This window comes from Anser anser, assembly GCF_964211835.1.
Source record: "Anser anser genome assembly, chromosome: 30".
Lineage (NCBI taxonomy): Eukaryota > Metazoa > Chordata > Aves > Anseriformes > Anatidae > Anser > Anser anser.
The window spans coordinates 989,579-1,004,592 of NC_139751.1; the positions used below are offsets into that span (position 1 = coordinate 989,579).

General features: G+C 67.9%; 2 protein-coding genes across 8 annotated transcripts; one reads left to right on the forward strand and one right to left on the reverse strand.

The window, feature by feature from the left end:
• Positions 1-2,087: 2,087 nt before the first annotated feature.
• DDX23 (DEAD-box helicase 23) lies at positions 2,088-7,761 on the forward strand. 3 transcript variants are annotated; one of them, XM_083814147.1, is made up of 17 exons: positions 2,088-2,277; positions 2,838-3,055; positions 3,179-3,277; positions 3,435-3,531; positions 3,639-3,704; positions 3,834-3,972; positions 4,085-4,218; positions 4,305-4,417; positions 4,513-4,656; positions 4,809-5,034; positions 5,188-5,333; positions 5,441-5,618; positions 5,733-5,975; positions 6,146-6,297; positions 6,450-6,558; positions 6,869-7,043; positions 7,147-7,761. In XM_083814147.1, exons 2-17 carry the CDS (start codon positions 2,838-2,840, stop codon positions 7,368-7,370), a joined length of 2,463 nt encoding a protein of 820 aa, XP_083670273.1. In that variant the 5' UTR covers positions 2,088-2,277; the 3' UTR covers positions 7,371-7,761. The 3 variants fall into 3 exon arrangements, with proteins under 3 accessions (XP_083670273.1, XP_083670272.1, XP_083670274.1); XM_083814146.1 differs by lacking the exon at positions 2,088-2,277 and adding an exon at positions 2,407-2,564; XM_083814148.1 differs by lacking the exon at positions 2,088-2,277 and adding an exon at positions 2,407-2,564 and having other exon boundaries at positions 4,088-4,218.
• A 221-nt stretch (positions 7,762-7,982) lies between these two features.
• CACNB3 (calcium voltage-gated channel auxiliary subunit beta 3) lies at positions 7,983-14,793 on the reverse strand. 5 transcript variants are annotated; one of them, XM_083814150.1, is made up of 14 exons: positions 14,618-14,793; positions 14,354-14,446; positions 11,641-11,763; positions 11,433-11,555; positions 11,229-11,344; positions 11,079-11,143; positions 10,982-11,001; positions 10,581-10,661; positions 10,339-10,397; positions 10,139-10,248; positions 9,890-10,041; positions 9,697-9,792; positions 9,442-9,591; positions 7,983-9,363 (listed from the first exon to the last, which is right to left on the reverse strand). In XM_083814150.1, exons 1-14 carry the CDS (start codon positions 14,657-14,659, stop codon positions 9,016-9,018), a joined length of 1,578 nt encoding a protein of 525 aa, XP_083670276.1. In that variant the 5' UTR covers positions 14,660-14,793; the 3' UTR covers positions 7,983-9,015. The 5 variants fall into 5 exon arrangements, with proteins under 5 accessions (XP_083670276.1, XP_083670275.1, XP_083670279.1 ...); XM_083814149.1 differs by having other exon boundaries at positions 7,983-9,339; positions 14,618-14,688; XM_083814153.1 differs by lacking the exons at positions 14,354-14,446; positions 14,618-14,793 and adding an exon at positions 13,363-13,387.
• Positions 14,794-15,014: the final 221 nt, after the last annotated feature.

Consider the following 15,014-nt stretch of genomic DNA (forward strand, 5'->3'; position numbering starts at 1 on the left):
CTGCCCGCTGCGGCAGGAGGCTCTTGGAGGCAGCTGAGCTGCAAAGCCGGAGGCTCCCCGGCGCTGAGCCGCTCGTCACCAGCTTTGCCAGGAGTCATTGCGCTGTTGGCAGCCAGCACCGCAGGTTGGAAGAACAATGGAATTTTATTAGGCCTGTTTGGCTTAATCGGATTGTCCAGAAGAGATTGAGATCTATACATGCATATATGTTGTCAGGTCTGCGTATTCCCCTGTTATTATTAGTGCTTGGCCAGCCGTTACTCTGTAGAGTACGGTGTGTAGGACCAGGATGAGTGAAATTACAGTATCTTTGGTAATTCATATTATTAACAACTCAATCTAAGGTTCCAGAATTCCAGACCGTCAAAAACATCATCACTTGTAATTGCTGATTCATTATTACAGGTCCACGAGGTTTCTAGGTCAGAATCGTCACAAGCTCGTGTTCTGGTGTTACATTTTAATTGAAACCGTGCTTGGGTTCGATTGTAACACAAAGCATAATTATGATCGCTTGTAATCCCCGCACAGGTTGAAGTTGAGCCCTGGGGCACCCTAATGAGCTACAGGGTCTCTGTCACACAAATGTGCTTTAAAAGGTTGTCAATAATTTGTGGGACTGGGGCTCGGTGTGCCAGATTCGGCCGGCACCAAGGTGGTCAGGGGCCAGGTTCTGCCAAACCCCTGAATTCTGCCTCCAGTGACTGAGGGTGCTGTAAGCAATACCGACCATCTCGTTTGTTATCTGCTTAAGAAATTGTAATTGTGAGTTGAATAACACAATCGCTATTCCAACCCTGTAATAAGGAATGGGTGTTATGGCAGTTGCTAAATATGACCCTATTTAAGATGGCATCTTATATAACGATTTGGTCCTGTAACGTATGCATGGTAAAAGCCAATCTCTCTTGATCCTTAAGCTGTAACCGCATCACAGAAAACATCTTTTATGCCCAGAGCAGTCATCCACAGAGGGACTGCTTCCTCTGTAGTGGAAACAGGACCTGAGGACCTGCGATGGCTGGGATTCAGCACCTCGGGATCCAGGGCTGCACCCCGGCTGCGATCACGCACCACCAGGCACTGGGTGCCGTCAGGCTCAGGGCGAGTTTCACGGGAATTAGTTTTCTGAATAAAACCCTCATGTTTTAAATCCGAAACAACAGCGGTTACACCCAGGGAAGGAAGCTTCAGGGCTCAGTCGATACCGGATGAGTCCCGACCCTCCTGGGGTGGTTTAGGGGCGGCCTGAGCAGACGGCAGCAGAGCCCTCGCTCGGTGCCTCACCCACAGGGACTGCGGGGGCCCGAACCAGAGGGTTTGGCGATGGAGGGCTGGGGATTTTGCTCTCCCTGCCTCACAGCACAAAGCTGTGGCCTCACGGCCTCCCTGAACCAGGGGCAGCGGCACCCCGGGGTGCCGGCCTCTTCATCCTCCTTGCAGTGGGGGCAGCAGCACCCCAGGGTGCCGGCCGCTGCCCCCCCCCAGCACCCAGAGCTCGGCCTTCAGCTCCATGCCTCTGTCCCGTGCCCTCCCTGGTGCTCAGCACCAACGCTGAGGCTCCCCTGCCCGTGAGAAGGGACCGCGTTCACCAGTTCCCACCAGTGCTATGTGAGACTTTTATTAAGTGGTAAAATAATCAATGTGAGGCTTTTATTAAGTGGTAAAATAATCAATGTGAGCCTTTTACTAAGTGATAAAACAATCAATGTGAGACTTATATTAAGTGATAAAATAGCCAATGTGAGACTTCGATTAATTAATTGATAAAATAATCAATGTGAGGCTTTTATTAAGTGATAAAATAATCAACGTGAGGCTTTTATTAATTGATAAAATAATCAATGTGAGGCTTTTATTAATTAATTGATAAAATAATAAATGTGAGACTTTTATTAGTTGATAAAACAATTAATGTGAGACTTTTAAGTGACAAAATAATCAACGCGAGACTTTTATTAGTTGATAAAACAATCAATGTAAGACTTATTAATTGATAAAACAATGTGAGACTTTTATTAAGTGATAATCAATGCGAGACTTTTACTAAGTGATAAAACAATCAATGTGAGACATATTAAGTGATAAAATAGCCAATGTGAGACTTCGATTAATCAATTGATAAAATAATCAATGTGAGGCTTTTATTAATTGATAAAACAATCAATTGGATGGATTCGGGCTGCTTAGGAAGGGCCGCCGGGGGATCCCTGGGCCAGCGCAGGGCCGGACTAGGCCCGAGGGCACCCCGGGAGCCCCGGTCCCACCGGAGCCCAGGCGAGTGCCCCGCTCCCGTGTGCCGGGGTCCCCGCGCCACGCCGGGCGCTCCCCGGGGGGGTCTCGTCGGCCCCCGCCTGGTGCCGGCCTCCCTCGGAACACCGGGCCCAAAGCCGACGGGAACGGGGAGGCCCCGGGGGCTGCTGGGAGTTGTAGTCCCTTTGCGGGGGATTTGCTGCGTGGGCTGCTGGGAGTTGCAGTCCCCGGGACTCGCCTTCCCGGCGTGCCCCGCGGCGCCCGGCGGCTATGGCGGCGGTGGCTGCGCGGCGGAGTTGAGGCCTGCGGCGGTGAGACGGGGCCGGGGCTGGCGGAGGGGGGGGCGGGACCCGCAGGAAGACCCCGGGGATCCTCCCGGGACCGGGGGGGGCCTGCAGGGCCCTGCCGCTGCCTCCCCCCGAGCTGGGCTCGCAGGCGGGGCCCGGCCCCCTTGTGCCCTCCCCGGTCCCCGGTGCCGTCCCCTGTTCCGGTCTCCCCCCCCCGGCCCCCGGTTGTCCCCCCGACCCCCGGTTCTGCCCGGTGCCCCCCCCCCCGGCGGTCCCCGCTGAGCCCCCGTCCCGCAGATGGCTGGAGAACTGGCGGACAAGAAGGACCGGGACGCGTCGCCCGTCAAGGAGGAGAGGAAACGCTCCCGTTCCCCGGACAGGGACCGCGACCGGGACAGGGACCGCGACCGGGACCGCAAGGGGTCCCCCGGCAAGGACAGGAAGCGGCACCGGTCCCGGGATAGGAGGCGAGGCAGCCGCTCCCGCTCCCGGTCCCGCTCCAAGTCGGTAGATAGGTGAGCCCCGCGGGCCTCTTGGCGAGCCGTTCTCCCCCCCCCGGGGGCCCGTGGAAGCCCCGGGAGGAGCTGAGGAGGTGGACGCGGGGGCCGCACCGTCAGCGTCCCCGTCCCCTTCCGCAGGGACCGCCGGCACAAAGACCGAGATCGCGACCGGGGCAAGAAGGACCGGGACCGGGAGAAGGATGGGCACCGGCGGGACAAGGACAGGAAGAGATCCAGGTGAGCGTCCTCTCGCCTCGGGGTGGCTGCGGCCCCGCTTTGCTGCGGTGTGGCAGCGTCCCGGGCTCTGCTCGGGGGGGATTCCCCCCGTCGGAGGGGTCGGGGTGGGCCCGGGGCTGCGTTCGGTGCCTAATTTTCCCCCTGTTTTGCTGGGAAGCTTGTCCCCAAGCAGGGGCAAGGACTCAAAGTCCCGGAAGGAGCGGGACTCGCGGAAAGCAGAGGAAGAGGAGGAGAATGCGCTGAAGAAGGAGAAGGTGAGGAGTGGGGTCTCGGTTCGCAGCTCCTGCAGCGCTTAGGGTGCCTCTGCTAAACCAAACGCCCCCCCCCGGGGGCTGTTAACGGTCTGGCCCCACGTTGGCAGGCCCAGCCCCTGTCCTTGGAGGAGCTGCTGGCGAAGAAGAAAGCTGAAGAGGAGGCAGAAGCTAAGGTAGGAGGGGGAGTCCTCCCTTCCTACAGAGTCCCGGCCGTGGCAGCTGGGCCGGGCCGGGTGGCTGGAGTGGGACGTCGTGTCCTGGGGTGGCCGGGTCAGGTTTGAGCCTTCTTTTTCCTGCCGCAGCCCAAGTTCCTGTCCAAGGCAGAGCGGGAGGCAGAGGCTTTGCGGCGGCGGCAGCAGGAGGTGGAGGAGCGGCAGCGGCTGCTGGAGGAGGAGAGGAAGAAAAGGAAGCAGTTCCAGGAAATGGGGAGGAAGATGCTAGGTAAGGTGTCGCCCCTGCCTGGGTGTGAGGGGCTGTGGTGGGACCTCCCGGAGCCTCCCAGCCTCGCCGTGGGGTGCTGGGGCTCTTCTGAGGTCCTTCCCCTGCTCCCCAGAAGACCCCCAGGAGCGTGAGCGCAGGGAGCGCCGGGAGCGCATGGAGCGGGAGACCAACGGCACGGAGGACGAGGAGGGCAGGCAGAAGATTCGGGAGGAGAAAGACAAGAGCAAAGAGCTCCACGCCATCAAGGTGCTGCTGGGGGCCGGCCTCGGGGGCACCGGGGGGGGGGCTGGAACGCTTGGGCTCGTGCCCTGCTGATGCTCTGCTGCCCGCAGGAGCGCTACCTGGGAGGGGTGAAGAAGCGGAGACGTACCCGGCACCTGAACGACCGCAAGTTTGTCTTTGAGTGGGATGCATCAGAGGACACATCCATTGACTACAACCCGCTGTGAGGGCCTGGGGGTGCCCTGGGGGGGTGCTGGGGTGCACTGGGCAGTGCTGGGCAGCCCCAGCCCTCCCGCTGACGCTCCTGCCCTACCCTAGGTACAAGGAACGGCACCAAGTGCAGCTGCTGGGCCGGGGATTCATCGCGGGGATCGACCTGAAGCAGCAGAAAAGGGAGCAGTCGCGTTTCTACGGGGACCTGATGGAAAAGAGGCGAACGCTGGAGGAGAAGGAGCAAGAGGAGTGAGTGCGCTTAGCTGGGGGGGAGAAGCTGGGAGGGCGCAGAGCTAGGGGGTGGCACCGGGCTGCAGCGTGTCCTCCTGTAGGTGGAGGGACAAATCCCGTGTCCCCAGAGGCGTGGGGTGAACCCTGTCCCCTTCCTCACCCCCACTCAGGGCCAGGCTGCGGAAGCTGCGGAAGAAGGAGGCCAAGCAGCGCTGGGATGACCGCCACTGGTCCCAGAAGAAGCTGGACGAGATGACAGACAGGGACTGGCGCATTTTCCGTGAGGACTACAGCATCACCACCAAAGGGGGCAAGATCCCCAACCCCATCCGCTCCTGGAAGGACTCATCCCTGCCCCCCCACATCCTGGAGGTCATCGACAAGTGCGGCTACAAGGTGGGCACGGGGAGCAGGGGCTGCTGCTGGCAGACCCAGGCAGCCCTTGTGGGGAGCTGGCTCTGGGGGTCGGTGCTCCTGGCTCTTTTTTTTTGGGGGGTGATCCGTGCGAGGGGGAAGTTCTGCTCCCAAACCTGCCTCTCTCCTCGCCAGGAGCCCACCCCGATCCAGCGCCAGGCGATCCCCATCGGCCTGCAGAACCGCGACATCATCGGCGTGGCTGAGACGGGCAGCGGCAAAACGGCCGCTTTCCTCATCCCCCTGCTCGTCTGGATCACGACCCTGCCCAAAATCGACCGGTAAGTGGGACGGGGCCCGGGGACGAGGTGGGACGGGGCACGGGGACGCTGGGGAGAGGGGCAGTGCATCCCCATGGGCGACGTGGCCGTATCCTTCCCGCTTGCAGGATCGAGGAGTCGGACCAGGGTCCCTACGCCATCATCTTGGCCCCTACTCGAGAGCTGGCCCAGCAGATCGAGGAGGAAACCATCAAGTTCGGGAAGCCGCTGGGCATCCGCACGGTGGCCGTGATCGGAGGAATCTCCCGCGAGGACCAAGGCTTCCGGCTGCGCATGGGCTGCGAGGTGAGGGTCAGGAAGCCCTGGAGGGCCCTGCGGTGGAGTCTTGGGGGCACTGCCAGCCCCCCGGTAGGGGCCAGGTCCCGACCGGGCCGCAGCCGTCAACCCTCTCTCCCCCAGATCGTCATCGCCACGCCGGGGCGTCTCATTGACGTGCTGGAGAACCGCTACCTGGTGCTGAGCCGCTGTACCTATGTGGTGCTGGACGAGGCGGACCGCATGATCGATATGGGCTTCGAGCCCGACGTGCAGAAGATCCTGGAGCACATGCCCGTCACCAACCAAAAACCCGACACGGACGAGGCTGAGGACCCCGAGAAAATGCTGGCGAACTTCGAGTCGGGGAAACACAAGTACAGGCAGGTGGGTGCGGGCAGGAGCCCGGGGCAGACTTTGGGGGTGCTGCCTCCAGGCTGGGCGGGGGGCGCGTAGCGGAGAAGGGACAATTTTGGGGCTTTGGGGAACAGGACGAGAGAGCGGGGGCCGCGTTCCCACCCCGAGGGGCCGCTGCTCACTGCTCCCTTCCCTCGCAGACCGTCATGTTCACGGCCACCATGCCGCCGGCGGTGGAGCGCCTGGCCCGCAGCTACCTCCGCCGTCCGGCTGTGGTCTACATCGGCTCCGCCGGCAAGCCGCACGAGCGGGTGGAGCAGAAGGTCTTCCTCATGTCGGAGTCGGAGAAGAGGTGCGGAGAGGAGGGGTCTCAGGGTGGGCGGGGGCGTTTGGGGGCGAGGGAGCTCCATGGGGGGGCAGGGGGGTGCGACCCTGGAGAACGGAATGGCTCCCGCGGGGCACTGCGGCTTCTCCCCTCTTGCCTAACTCTCCTCCTCCCAACAGGAAGAAGCTGTTAGCCATTCTGGAGCAGGGCTTCGACCCGCCCATTATCATTTTTGTCAACCAGAAGAAGGGCTGCGATGTGCTGGCGAAGTCGCTGGAGAAGATGGGGGTGAGTGTGGGCCGGAGCCTCGCGCTGCGGCAGCCGTTTGGCCTCCCAGAGTCCGTGTCTCTCTCTCTCTCTCTCCATCCCTCAACCAGAAGCTTTTGCATTTTGCGGTGCTGCCCCCAGGCCCCACAGGTCCCAGTAATTTGTCCTGGGGCCAAATCGTCACAGGGATTTGATCCGTCCTGTCCCTTGTGTCACCGTGTGGTCCTCCACGCCGTGGCAGAGCCATGGGAGCGCGGAGACCCCCGCGGCTCCCCTCCGGTCCGCCCAGGCTCTATTTCCCCCCCCCGCTGACCCCCCTCTCGTCCTGCAGTACAACGCCTGCACCCTGCACGGCGGCAAAGGCCAGGAGCAGCGAGAGTTCGCCCTCTCCAACCTGAAGGCTGGGGCCAAGGACATCCTGGTGGCCACGGACGTGGCCGGCCGCGGTATCGACATCCACGACGTCTCCATGGTTGTCAACTACGACATGGCCAAGAACATCGAGGGTGAGTCGGGGGCCTGGGTTTGGCTAGGACGGTTAATTTTTTTGGGGGGGAGTGGGGGTGCACAGGGTGGGGTGGCCCTGCCTGACTCCCCCGCCCCCTGCAGATTACATCCACCGCATCGGGCGGACAGGCCGCGCGGGGAAGAGCGGCGTGGCCATCACCTTCCTCACCAAGGAGGACTCCACCGTCTTCTACGACCTGAAGCAGGCCATCCTGGAGAGCCCCGTGTCCTCCTGCCCCCCCGAGCTGGCCAACCACCCCGACGCCCAGCACAAGCCTGGCACCATCCTCACCAAGAAGAGGCGGGAGGAGACCATCTTCGCCTGAGGCCCCAGGGACGGCGTCCGCCTCTCGGCCACCGCTCTGGGGACAGGAGGACCACCGAGGGCTGCCGGGACTTTGCTGGCTGCTCCTTCCCCCGAGCCCCTGGCCCCAGTGCAGCCAGGACTGCTGACAGCAGGGACTGGGGCCGGGACTGCCCCGAAACGGCCCCTGTGTGCTCCCGGTCCCTCTCCCTGCGTTCACCGGGGACTCGTGGAGCTGCCGGAGGCTGTTTGGGGGCAGGTTCCTCCCTGCCCCCCTGCTGCCCGGGCAGGGTCGGGGCGGGGTTCCTTGCGCTGATTTGTAGGCAGGGCTGTCCCTGGAGCTGTGTCCCTTTCATCCCTTTTTTAGCTAAAACTCCAAGCTGCAGGAATAAACCTGCAGCAGCCTTGCCAGACGTCGCCTCCCCGTGCTGTCCGTTCCTGTGGCGCCGCCTCGTGTCCCTGGGTGGCAGCTTCCTGCGCCCTCCGGCGCTCTCAGGGGTGCTCGGAGCTGGCAGCGCCCCTAAATCAAGAGCCTTTGAGCCCCGGGTCCTGTCCCTCACCCAGCCCCGGCGCCTGCAGTCGCGGTGCTGCAGCTTTCCCCCTTCCCCAGCCGCCAGAAAACCGGACACCGCTGCCTCCGAGCACGCTCGTGTTTCTGAAACAAGTTACAGGGAAATCAGTGCTTTCTACAAAAAGAAATTATAACAAATCTGTGGCTCCCACCCTTTCCCCTCTGCCGGCTGGGGACGGCTCCCTGCGAAGGGCCCCGGGGCGACCGGGACCCTCTGCGGAGCAGCCGCCGGCCGAGGGCCGTGGGCGCTGTATTTACAGGACTGCGGTGACGTGCGGGGACAGGGGCGGTGGGGACGGGGCAGCGAGCGCGGGCGTGGGGCAGCTGCCCTTTGGGGGGGTCCAGCAGCGCCACGCGGGGTCCGTCTGTCCCCCTCTGTCCCCCGGTCCCCGGGGGAGGAAGCGGTTTGGCTACTGTGAACGGGGCGGGGGGAGATCGGTGCAGAGCGAAGCAACTGGTGCGGCCCCCTCCTCCTGGGGGGGTCCCATGCAGGGGCAGGGGAGGGGGGGACAGGCCAGGCCCCGGGGGGGGGGGGGGGGGGGGGGTGAGCACTGTCCCCTACATCTTCAGGGCAGCGGGATGGGGGGATGCTGCTTGAAACTGTGCCCCCACCCCTTTTACCGGGCCCACGTGTCCTTTTGGGGGGGGGGGCCACCCTCTGCTGATGGCAGCTGCCCTGCGGGGAATGACACAGCCTGCGATGCCGGGGGCGGGGGCAGGTGGGGAAACTGAGGCAGGGGGAAGGCATGTGGCTGCTCTCGGGTCACCTGGAGTCAGGGAGTGGGGTTTTTTTTTTTTTTTTTTTTTTTTGGGGGGGGTGGGGGGGGCCCTGGCATCCTGGCCGCCGGCCCCCTCCTGTGCTTATTATGGCTGAAGACGTGCCCGGGGCCAGGCGCCGGGAAGCTGCCGCTGCGGAGGAGTTCCCCGAGAGAGGGAGATTGTCTGAGCACCCCCAGCGCGGGGCTGGGGGGGGGTGCGAAGGGACCGCGGGGACCTGGCCGCCAGGCCCCAGGGCAAAAAGGGTTTGGGGGGGGGGGGGGCCGGTTCCCAGCCGCCCCCCCCCCTTCCCCCTTTCCCTCCCCCTTGCCCACCCGCCCTAGTAGCTGTCCTTGGCCCAGGGCCGGCTGCGCTGCCAGTTCCTGTCGTGGTCGCGCTCGGGCGGGCGCTCCAGCAGGCGCTCCTGCGCGGCGGGGCCGGGGGGGCCGTGCAGCCCGCTGTTGTGGTGCCGGTGGGGCTGGTAGAGGTCGGGGTAAGGCTCCCCGTACTCCTCCTCCTCCTCTTCCTCCTCCAGGTGCCGGGAGCCGCGCTGCGAGGAGGCTGCCCAGGGTTTGGGCGAGGGCTCGCTGGCTTCGTCCGAGGGCATCAGGCTGTCGTGCTCCAGCGGCGAGTGCTCGCCCCGCTCCCCCAGCAGCTGCTGGCTCTGGGGGGGGGGGCAGAGACGGGGCTGGGGGGGGGGCTGCCCCTTTCCTTTTGCCCCCCCCAGGGGGTGTCTAGGGGGGGTAGGGGGTTGGTTTGCGGGTACCTGCAGGCCCGGGAGGGTGGTGGGCGAGGGCACGGCGTGCGGGGCGTGCGGCGGGTGGTGCGTGGCGCGCCAGTACACCTCCAGGTACTCGGCCAGGTGCTCGCAGGCGTCCTCCAGCTGGTTCTCATCCAGGATCACGTCGAAGAGCTCCTGGGGGGGGGTGTGGCCGGGAGGGGGGGGTGAGGGATGGCGTGGGGAGCCCCCCCCCGGGGAATTTCCCGGGTGTTGGGGGGGGACGGGGACGTGCGGGCTCACCGGGGGGCACTGCACCAGCTTGTCGGCTGCCATCATCTGCACGTTGAGGTGCTTCACCTGGGACTTGCCGCGGGACTTGATGAGCCGCTGCAGGACCTGGGGAGGAGAAAGGGGGGGAGAGGAGGGTGACGGCATCGTGGGGGCAGCCCCCCCCCGGAGCCCCAGCCCCCCCCAGGAGCCCCAGCCCCCTCACCTTGGGGGAGGACACCTTGACGTAGACGATGATGGGCGCCAGCGAGGTCTTGGCCAGCTGGGCCGGGTGGTTGATGGTGTCGGCGTCCAGCACCACCAGCTGCAGGGACTTGGCCAGCTCGAAGATGCGCTCGATCTCGCTCTGCACCTCAGCTTGGGGGGGGGGGGACACGACAGAGGGGACCTTTCAGGCCAAGCCAGCCCCACGGAGACCCCCCCCCAATGCCCCAGGGTGAGCCCAGCCCCTCACCGATGCTGGATCGAGTGGTGGAGCGCTCCAGGATGGCCTGCTTGCCCAGGTTGTTGAGGATGGAGCGCTTGGCCAGGGAGAGGTCGGCCGTGATGTGGGTGATGGAGATCCTGGGGGGCGCAGAGGCAGCAGTGGGGGCCCTGCTCCGCCCGCGCGCGGGAAGGGGAAGGGGATGGGGGTGTCCAGGAGGGGGGCATCACCTGCCGTCAAATCTGTGCTTGAGGAAGTCGAAGAGGGCTTTCTGCATCATGTCGGTGACCTGCGGCGGGGCGGCCGCGCGGTGAGCTGGCGGCAGATGGCAGCGGCGGGGAGGTGGCAGCCGCGCGGCGCCCCGCCGGCAGCCCCGGCCCTGCCATCTGCCTGCCACCGGCATGGCACGGGCATGGGGGAGATGGGGAGGGTGGACGGGATGGGGCAGGACCCCCCCCGCCCCCCCAAATACCTCGTATCCTTTCAGCGAGGGCCCCACCAGCACCACGGGCCGCATGGAGGGGACCACGTCGTAGGGCGGGATGTGCTGCGTCTGGGGGGGGGGGCATGGGGATGGGTCAATGCTCTGTGATCCCACCCCCGGGGGGATTTCAGTGAAGCTGGGTGCCCTGACCGCCCCCCAGCCCCAAAACCCTCCCACCCCCAGGGGGATTTCAGTGAAGCTGGGTGCCCTGACCGCCCCCCAGCCCCAAAACCCTCCCACCCCCAGGGGGATTTCACTGAACCTGGGTGCCCTGACCGCCCCCCAGCCCCAAAACAAGCTGGGGAGAGGGGTGACGTTCCCCCCCCACACCACCCAACTGTGCCTGCGGCCCCCTCCCCATCTCCCCCAGCCACGTCCTGGGGCCTCACCTGCTTCTGCTTCTGCTTGGCTTGGGGGGAAGGAAAAAACAGAGGTTGGTGACAGCGCCGTGGACCCCCCCCTGCCCCGTCCCCGACCTTCCCTTACCTAAGGAAGGGGGAGGCGATCGCCGGTTCCCGCTGTCGCCGAGGCCCAAGGTGTTGCCAGCTCTCCTGGGGCAGACGGGAGGTGAGTGAGTGCCGGGGTGGCCGGGGGGAGGCAAGGTGCCGGGGGGGGTGTGGGGGGGCTGCTCCCTACCTGGCTTTCTGCTCCTGTTTGAGCCTCATGGCTTCCAGGCGCTGGGGGCTGGGGATGAAGGCGATGTCCCCCCCCTCCTTCACTAGGCGCCCGATCCACCAGTCATTGCTGTATTTCTGGGCAAGAGAAGAGGGGGGGGTGGGTTGGGGGTCCCTGGTCCTGCTCCCCCCCCCCCCCCCAGACCCCCCCCGTACCCCACCTCACCTCCTTGATGTGCAGGAAATCTTTGGCTTCGAAGTTGATGGCGGCTCCCTGCACCGGGCACTCCTCGTCCAGCGCCCCGCAGTAGCTGACATTGGTGCGCACGGCGAACGCGACCGGCTTGTGCTGGGGAAGAAATGGGGCTCAGTGCCCCCCCCCCCCCCCAAAATACCAACCCCCCCAGGTGAAGGCTGTGCCCCCGGCCCCGTACCTTGGCCCTCTCGAGCTGCTGCTGGGCCTGGCTCTCCACCTCGCGCCGGGCGCTCTCGCGATCCTCCTCGAGGGACACGTCGGAGTCCAGGGACGGGCGGCTGGTGTACGAGTCGGCCGAGCCCTGCGGGACGGCGCCGAGTGCCGGGGGGCTGCGGGGGCCCCCCCACGAACGGCTGGGGGCGTCCACGTTTCCCCCCCCCCCCCCCCGGCAGGACCAGCCCGGGAAAGGGGACCCCGGTCCCCCCCCATCCCGCTTTCGGTGTCACCAAACCGGGTGCCCGCGCGTGGCAGCGGACAAGCTCTGCATGCTGGGGGGGGGACAGGGGGAAACCTGCAGCCCCCCCCCCGGCATGGGATGCAGGGCCAGGCTGGGGGCAGTGGGACCCTGTCCTGTCCCCCCCCAACCACGATGTGGCCCTGCCCAGGCCCCCCCCAGCCCCGTGCCCCATCCCCAGCCCTGGGGTACCCAGGTGCGGGGCCTCGGTGCGGTCCCCCCCCGGCTCCCCCCCCCCCCCGCCGGCAATTAGCGGCTGCCTGCTGCGCCCGGAACAGGCGCAGAAGCTGCAGTGAAATATTTATAGGTGCCTGGATGTGGCTGAGGCCCCCCCCGGCCCCCCCCCCCGAGGCGCTCCAGGCCCCGGCGAGCTGAGCTCAGCAACGTGGCAGCACCGTCCCCCCCCCACGCCCCCCACCCTGCGCATCTCGGCTTCGCTCATCCCCGGGGGGGTGGTTTTAGAGCCCCCCCCCCAACACAAGCAATATGGCTTTCCCAGCATGGCCCCCCCCCAACATGGCCTCCCCAGCACGCCTCCCCCCCCCCCCAGCATCTCACCAGCCCCCCGCCAGCATCCCCAGCACCACGTCTCCACCACCGCCCCCCCCCCCCAATGCAGCCCCTCGGAGGGGGGTCCGCGGCCACGGGGGGGCTGGGGGGGGGGGGGCACCTGCTGGGGACGGGGCAAAGGGGGGGGGGGGAAGCGGCGAGGAACAAAGGGCTTGGGGGGGGGGGCGACACAACCCCCCCCGGCACCGGGCACAGTCCCCCCGCACCGGGCACGGCCCCCCCGCCGCGCACGGCTCCCCCCCGTACACACACCGCGATCACGGTCCGCCCCCCCCCCGTACCCCCCCCCCGGTACCGGGCCGGTACCTCGTTGAGCAGGAAGGTAGCGCTGGAGTCAGAAAACGACATAGACGGGGCGAGCCGAGCCGTGCCGCCCGCGCCCCCCCCCGCCCTCCCGCCCGCCCTCCCGGTTACCGGCACCGGCTCCGGTTCCGGCTGCGGCTCGGGCTCGCCTGGCCCTGCCCGCTCCGCTCCGCTCCGCTCCGCCGCCCCTCCCCGCCCCTCCCCGCCCCCGCCTCCCGCCGCCCCCCCCGGGGCTCCCGGAGCTCGGGGCCGCCCCCGCCGGACCGGGATGGGGATGGGGGCGATGGCGGGGGACCGGGGGGCGGCTCCGTATTCCCCGGGGGGGGGGCTTCGGCCCCTCTCCGGTGTGCCCCCCTCCGAGGGGGGGGCTACACTCGCCGCCGGGGGTCCCGAGCGGCCCCGGTGCTGAACACCGGGACGGGGCCCCGGGGGTGGACTGCGGGGGGGGGGGGGGTCCCGGGGCAGCAGCGGCGGGGCCGCGCCGGTTCCCCCGGAGCCCTCGGCCGGTGGTACCGGGGGGGGCGGCAGCGGTGCGGGGGGGGGGTGGGGGGGGTGGGGGGGGGCCGTGGGTACCTCCATGCTCCGGTGCGGCGGCGGCGGCCCCCGTCCTGCCCCGAGCCGGCAGCAGCCCCGTCTGCGGGGCGAGCCCTGCGGCGGGGCCGGAGCCGCTCCCGCCCCCCCGCCGCGCCCCCCCCGCCCCCGAGGAGGGGGGCAGCTGCGGCTCCCGGGGGACCGGGCCGGCCCGCCCCGTTACCGCGCGGCGGGACGGGTACCGGCGGCACCGGGCCGGCCCGAACCGGGGAGCCCCCGGGCGAGGGGGGGGGCCGGGGTCGGTCCCGGGGGCACCGGTACCGGCCCCGGGGCAGCGGCGGGGCCGGGCCGGGCCCTCTCCGAGGTGCTGAAGGCACCGCGCTGGGTTCGGGGATGGGGCGTACCGGGGGCTCCGGGGGGTACCGGGGGGGCCAAGAGGCACCCTGCGGGGGTAACCGGGTGCTCCGGCCTCCCTGCGCCCCCCCCCCGGCCGTCCCGCACCCCCCATCCCCTCGCCGGTGCTCCCCGGTACCCCGGGCGGGGGGGGAGGGGGGGGCTCGGTACCGGGGCGAGCCGCAAAGGGAGCGGGGAGGCGGCCCGGGACAGGCTGACGGAGCGGGAGGGGGCGGCCCGGGGACACCCCCCGGTAACCCGCCGCTGCCTCAGTTTCCCCGGTGCCGCCGCCCCCCCCGCGCCGCAGTGCCGGTGCCCGGCGGGGCCGGCCCGGCCCTGACGCAGCACTCGCTATTTTTAGCCGCTGCGATGCCACCGGAGCCCGGTCCCGGTGCCCGGCTCCGGTCCCGGGGGGGATGAGGCTGAGCACCGGCCGGCCGGGTCCCCGCCGTACCGGGGGCCAGGTTGTTTTTTTGGGGGGGGGCCACAAAGGGGAACCGGGCGCTCCCTCGGCCCGTGCCTCACTGCGGAGCCGCAGCGCCGCCGCCCCCGAGAGCGAGCCGGGGAGGGGGGGGGGGGGGAACGGGGCTGGCGGGGCTGCCCCGCCCCGGTGCCGGTGCCGGTGCCGGTGCCCGCTCACCTGCCTGCGGAGGATGCTGGAGGTGGTGTCGGACGAGGTGCTGCCGTCCGAGCGCTTGAAGCGGCTCTTGCGCTTCGGCAGCCTCCGGGGGCTCTGCGGGGGGGGGGGGAACGGGGGGGGAGAGCGGCGGGGGGCGGCCGGTGAGCACCGGGAGGCACGGCCCCCGCCGCTGCGGCGTTACCGGCAGCACCCCCCTCCCCCCCAGCCGAACCGAGCCGAACCGAACCGGGCCCTGCAGGGCCGGGAAGGCTCCGGCTCGCTCACCTGGAAGGAACCGGGAGCGGCGGGCTGCGGCGGGGCGGACATCCCCGGCGGCACCCCCCGGGATCCCGGCGGGGCCGCCCCGCACCGGACCGCGGCGCTCCGCCGGGAAGGGCCGCGCCGCCGCCGCTTCGCTCCGCATCACACGGGGCCGCCGGGGCGTCCCGGTCGTCCCCGCCCCCGCCTGCCCGCCCCCGCGCCCATCCCCGTGGCGTCCGGCTGCGCCCCCGGAGCTGGGCAGCCACCGGGCGGCGGCGGGGGGGGGCACCGGGCACGGCTCCTCCCCGCAGTCCCCGGTGCTGCCAGGCCCCGCGGCCGCCGCCGTGCCCACGCGTGGCCGGTGTCCGCCCCCCCCCCCCCCCCTCCGGGGGGTTCTGTCCCCATATCCCCGCGTGGGGCC

Coding starts and splice junctions, on each gene's coding strand:
- DDX23 (XM_083814147.1), top strand. CDS start 2,838: ATGGCTGGAGAACTGGCGGACAAGAAGGACCGGGACGCGTCGCCCGTC. Junction 3,532..3,638: donor ATGCGCTGAAGAAGGAGAAG/GTGAGGAGTGGG, acceptor CCACGTTGGCAG/GCCCAGCCCCTGTCCTTGGA. Junction 5,976..6,145: donor GGAAACACAAGTACAGGCAG/GTGGGTGCGGGC, acceptor CTTCCCTCGCAG/ACCGTCATGTTCACGGCCAC.
- CACNB3 (XM_083814150.1), bottom strand. CDS start 14,659: ATGTCCGCCCCGCCGCAGCCCGCCGCTCCCGGTTCCTTCCAG. Junction 11,764..14,353: donor CCAGCATCCTCCGCAGGCAG/GTGAGCGGGCAC, acceptor GCCGTCCCGCAG/GGCTCGGCCGACTCGTACAC. Junction 9,364..9,441: donor CCACCCTCCCGGGCCTGCAG/GTACCCGCAAAC, acceptor CCCCCCCCCCAG/CCCCGTCTCTGCCCCCCCCC.